This window comes from Terrapene carolina, unplaced genomic scaffold (assembly GCF_002925995.2).
Source record: "Terrapene carolina triunguis isolate 2854851 unplaced genomic scaffold, T_m_triunguis-2.0 Scaffold612, whole genome shotgun sequence".
Lineage (NCBI taxonomy): Eukaryota > Metazoa > Chordata > Testudines > Emydidae > Terrapene > Terrapene triunguis.
Window position 1 is genome coordinate 1,391,530 of NW_020664963.1, and position 3,340 is coordinate 1,394,869.

General features: G+C 50.2%; 1 protein-coding gene across 1 annotated transcript; it reads right to left on the bottom strand.

The window, feature by feature from the left end:
- Positions 1-2,357: 2,357 nt before the first annotated feature.
- LOC113407970 (ribonuclease-like) lies at positions 2,358-2,780 on the bottom strand. Its single transcript, XM_026659208.1, has one exon. It carries the CDS (start codon positions 2,778-2,780, stop codon positions 2,358-2,360), a length of 423 nt encoding a protein of 140 aa, XP_026514993.1.
- Positions 2,781-3,340: the final 560 nt, after the last annotated feature.

The following is a 3,340-nucleotide window of genomic DNA, read 5'->3' on the forward strand; positions in this document are numbered from 1 at the left end:
TTTGGTGATGGAGCTGTGGTTTGCTTAGAGGAGCTGATGCTGAATTCTCACCAGTAGGAGGCACAAACAATCTATCTGCAATGCAAGGAGATGCTGCGTGGTGACACTTAGAGGTTGCTTTCCAGCCTTGCTCCTATGTGGCTTGTTGATCTACAGGCTCTTAGCGTCATTTTGGTTGTGAGAGGTCCTGATTCAACTCCTGGGCAAGCCAATTTCTTACTGTCAAGAGGACAGTTATGAGAAAAGACCCAAGTTGGTCTGACCCCAATTTTTTAAATCTATCTATCCATCCCCATACATGTCAGTCAGATTGTCTATCCCAATTCATCTCTCTCTTCCTACCTTGCTGGAAATAGCTCTGCTGCCACACAGAGTGAAATCAGAGTCCATATTATTGCATCTCTTCCTCTGTTCTGGCAGCTGTATATAGCTATGGTTGGATAACAGACAACAGAGAAGAGTTTGAGAGAATGGGAGTGGCCACAGCGGAATCACCCACGGGTCCATCTAGCCCATGAACATACCATACCAGCTCCTTCAAAGAAAAGTGCAAGGACTGCCCCCAGTGAGCAATTCTGGAACCACTAAGCTAAGAGGAAATTAATCCCTGACTCCTGTAATGCAGCGGTGATGCAAAGAGGAATTAGATGACGTCTGTGTTGTTTATTGTATTTAATGACACTCAGGATGTTCTCATTAACAGCGTGAATAGCAAAGCCTTTTCCTGAATGGGGCTAAGATCTCACAGCCTCAATAACAACCGGCGTAGGGAGTGTGCTGGCTAATGAAGAGGCCAGAGACACACCTGACACAACCTTCAAGGAGGCAGGGGATGGCAGTGAGCCAAGGGTGTGTGGTTGCAGAGTGATCCATTAGGGTGGCATGAGACTACAGGGCTAGTGCTGCCAGGCTTGTCGGTCCAGCGGTATGAATTTTACTGCCAGTGTGTAAGGTCCTGGGTTTAAATCCCTGGTGCGTGCAATCTTTTGCAGAAGAACAATATTGCACATCGAGAGTATTGTCTAAAGACAAAGCAGCAGAGGGTTGTGGGCAAAGGAGGCCTGTATCACAGCGGGTTAGAAAGTCCTGGGAGGGATTCTAGTTTTGGGCTGTCGATGGGGTGGCAGAACAGAGTTGAGTTAGAAACAGGGTTCAGGTTTGGGGTGCATTAAAAAGTCTTGCTTTATGGGCAGCACCTTCCTCTCAATCTTTATGTTCACCCATTGATCCCTTCACACACTGTTCTGGAAGTGGCTAATAGGTTTGGGAATTGATAGCAATGGGTTTGGAACCCAAGGCCCCAAAGAAATGTGAGCCTCCAATATCCACTTTAAACAGCTCAGCTACTGTGCCACCTGGAGCACTCTCTAAGCTACCCCTCAACAATGATTTTGGGGGTGGCACAGAATGGGGGTCCCTCAAACTCAGTCTTTGACCCTAGCTAGCCCCAGTTCCTGCAGGGAAAGGAGTTCTCTCCCCCACAAGAGGAATGAGGGTAAAACTTGCTCAGAGGCAAAATTTCTTCCTGACCTTACTCAGTTAGCGAATGGTTCCTGCCCTGAAGCATGGAGGTTAATATCTGTTGTGTCAGGTCTGTTTTAGGGGAGGGGAGTGGGGTCTAGCAGGTTAGCACAAGGGCATCTGGGAATCAGGATTCTTGGGTTCTAACCATGTTCCTGGGAGGGGAGTGGGTTCCAGTAGGTTAAAACAAGACAGATAAAAATTCAGGACTCCTAAATTCTATTCTCAGCTCTTGCGGGAAACGGGGATCTAATGGGCTAGAGGTAGCTGTCAGTACTCCTGCGTTCTTTCCCTAACACCAGGCGGAGACTGAGACTGAAAGCACAGAGAAACTCACTGTAAAACCACAACACATTCCCAGCACACTCCTTAAGTGTTTAGTGACTCATCTCCTTGCTATCCCCAACGTAACTCAACAAGCCAGAGATTTCTTTGTAGGTATCAGGTTTTATTGAGTTTGGAGAGCACACAGAATTGCAGGAAGCAGGGAGTGGGGGGAATGTGCAAAAATAACAAACAATGACAAATAACACTGACTTGCTGTGAATATGAGGATGATCCAGTATCAAGCTGAATACTAGAAGGGTGAAATTGATGGATTAATTAAATTAATTGAGGGGCAGGTGTTCAGATGGCTGCTATGTGGCAGAAGGCTGTACAGGGTGGTAAAGGGGTGGCTCTGCTCTATAATGGGCAGAGGCCGGTGAGGGATGGCAACACCTAAACAATCTGACCAGTCTTCAGAGCTGGGTGCCGTGGCTGGTGTGGAAGGGACAGAACAGGGGATAGAGGAAGCAGCCAGGTCCCCTGCCTGACTCCATGCCCAGCGCTGGGCCCTATATGTGCCTCACATAGTCTATGGGGAGCCCTTTCCAGCAGGCGAGGACAATTCTGCGGACATAGCGTGTCCCGGCGTAGGTGCGGCTCGTCGAGTTAAAGGCACAGACGGTGATGTCGAAGGGAGCGACGCTGTGGCGTTCATTTGGCTTGCCGGGCGTCCCACCCAGGTTGCAGATGCTGTTGATGGATCCTATGGGTGCATGGATGAAGGTGTTGGCCTCCTGGCCATACATCTCCTGGTGCTGCATCATAGTGTTGCAGTAGGTGCCATTGGAGTCCTCGTTCCTGGGGTAATTCCAGTGCTTCAGCAGGAATTTGTCATTCTTCTCGTTCCACAGCTGCCCGCTGGCCAGAGCCAGCCAAGCCCCCAGCAGGATGAGGGACAGCAGGAGCACGGGGAAGGATATTTTCAGAGCCATGGCTATGTCTGGATCGACCTGCAGTGGGGAGAGGGGGGAGATGGATGGAGACAGCGCTGGGTGGGGATCTGCCTCCTCCATGGAACCTCCTGGGCCCAAACCCCTCCCACCCCATTTTGCCCTGAAAACCCTTACCCCTCCTGTTGCTCCCTTCTGACCCCTGCCATCATCTCCTCCTTCCCCAGGAATCTCAAAACAGGAGGCTTCTCATTATCTGCATGACAGTAGCCCTTAGATGCTACAGCTGATATCAGGACCCCACCATACCAGCCATTGCTGGGACCCCAGCTAAGACTAGGGCCACCATTTCCTCTAATCTACTATTCCCCACTCTCTTCCCAGATCTGGGAATAGAACTCAGGAGTTCTGGCTGCTCGTCTTCTGGTCTCACCCACTCCCATCCCAGAGGTGAGGAGAGAGTCTAGCCATCCTGGCCCCCCAGTCCCAAGTGACACTGTTCTCTTTTCTGTCCTGGCTGGTGGGATCTCCTGCAATTTACCCAAGTCCTTGTGTCTTCGCTGTTGTCAGAACAATGGATCCTGGCCTCTGATGAGCTGATC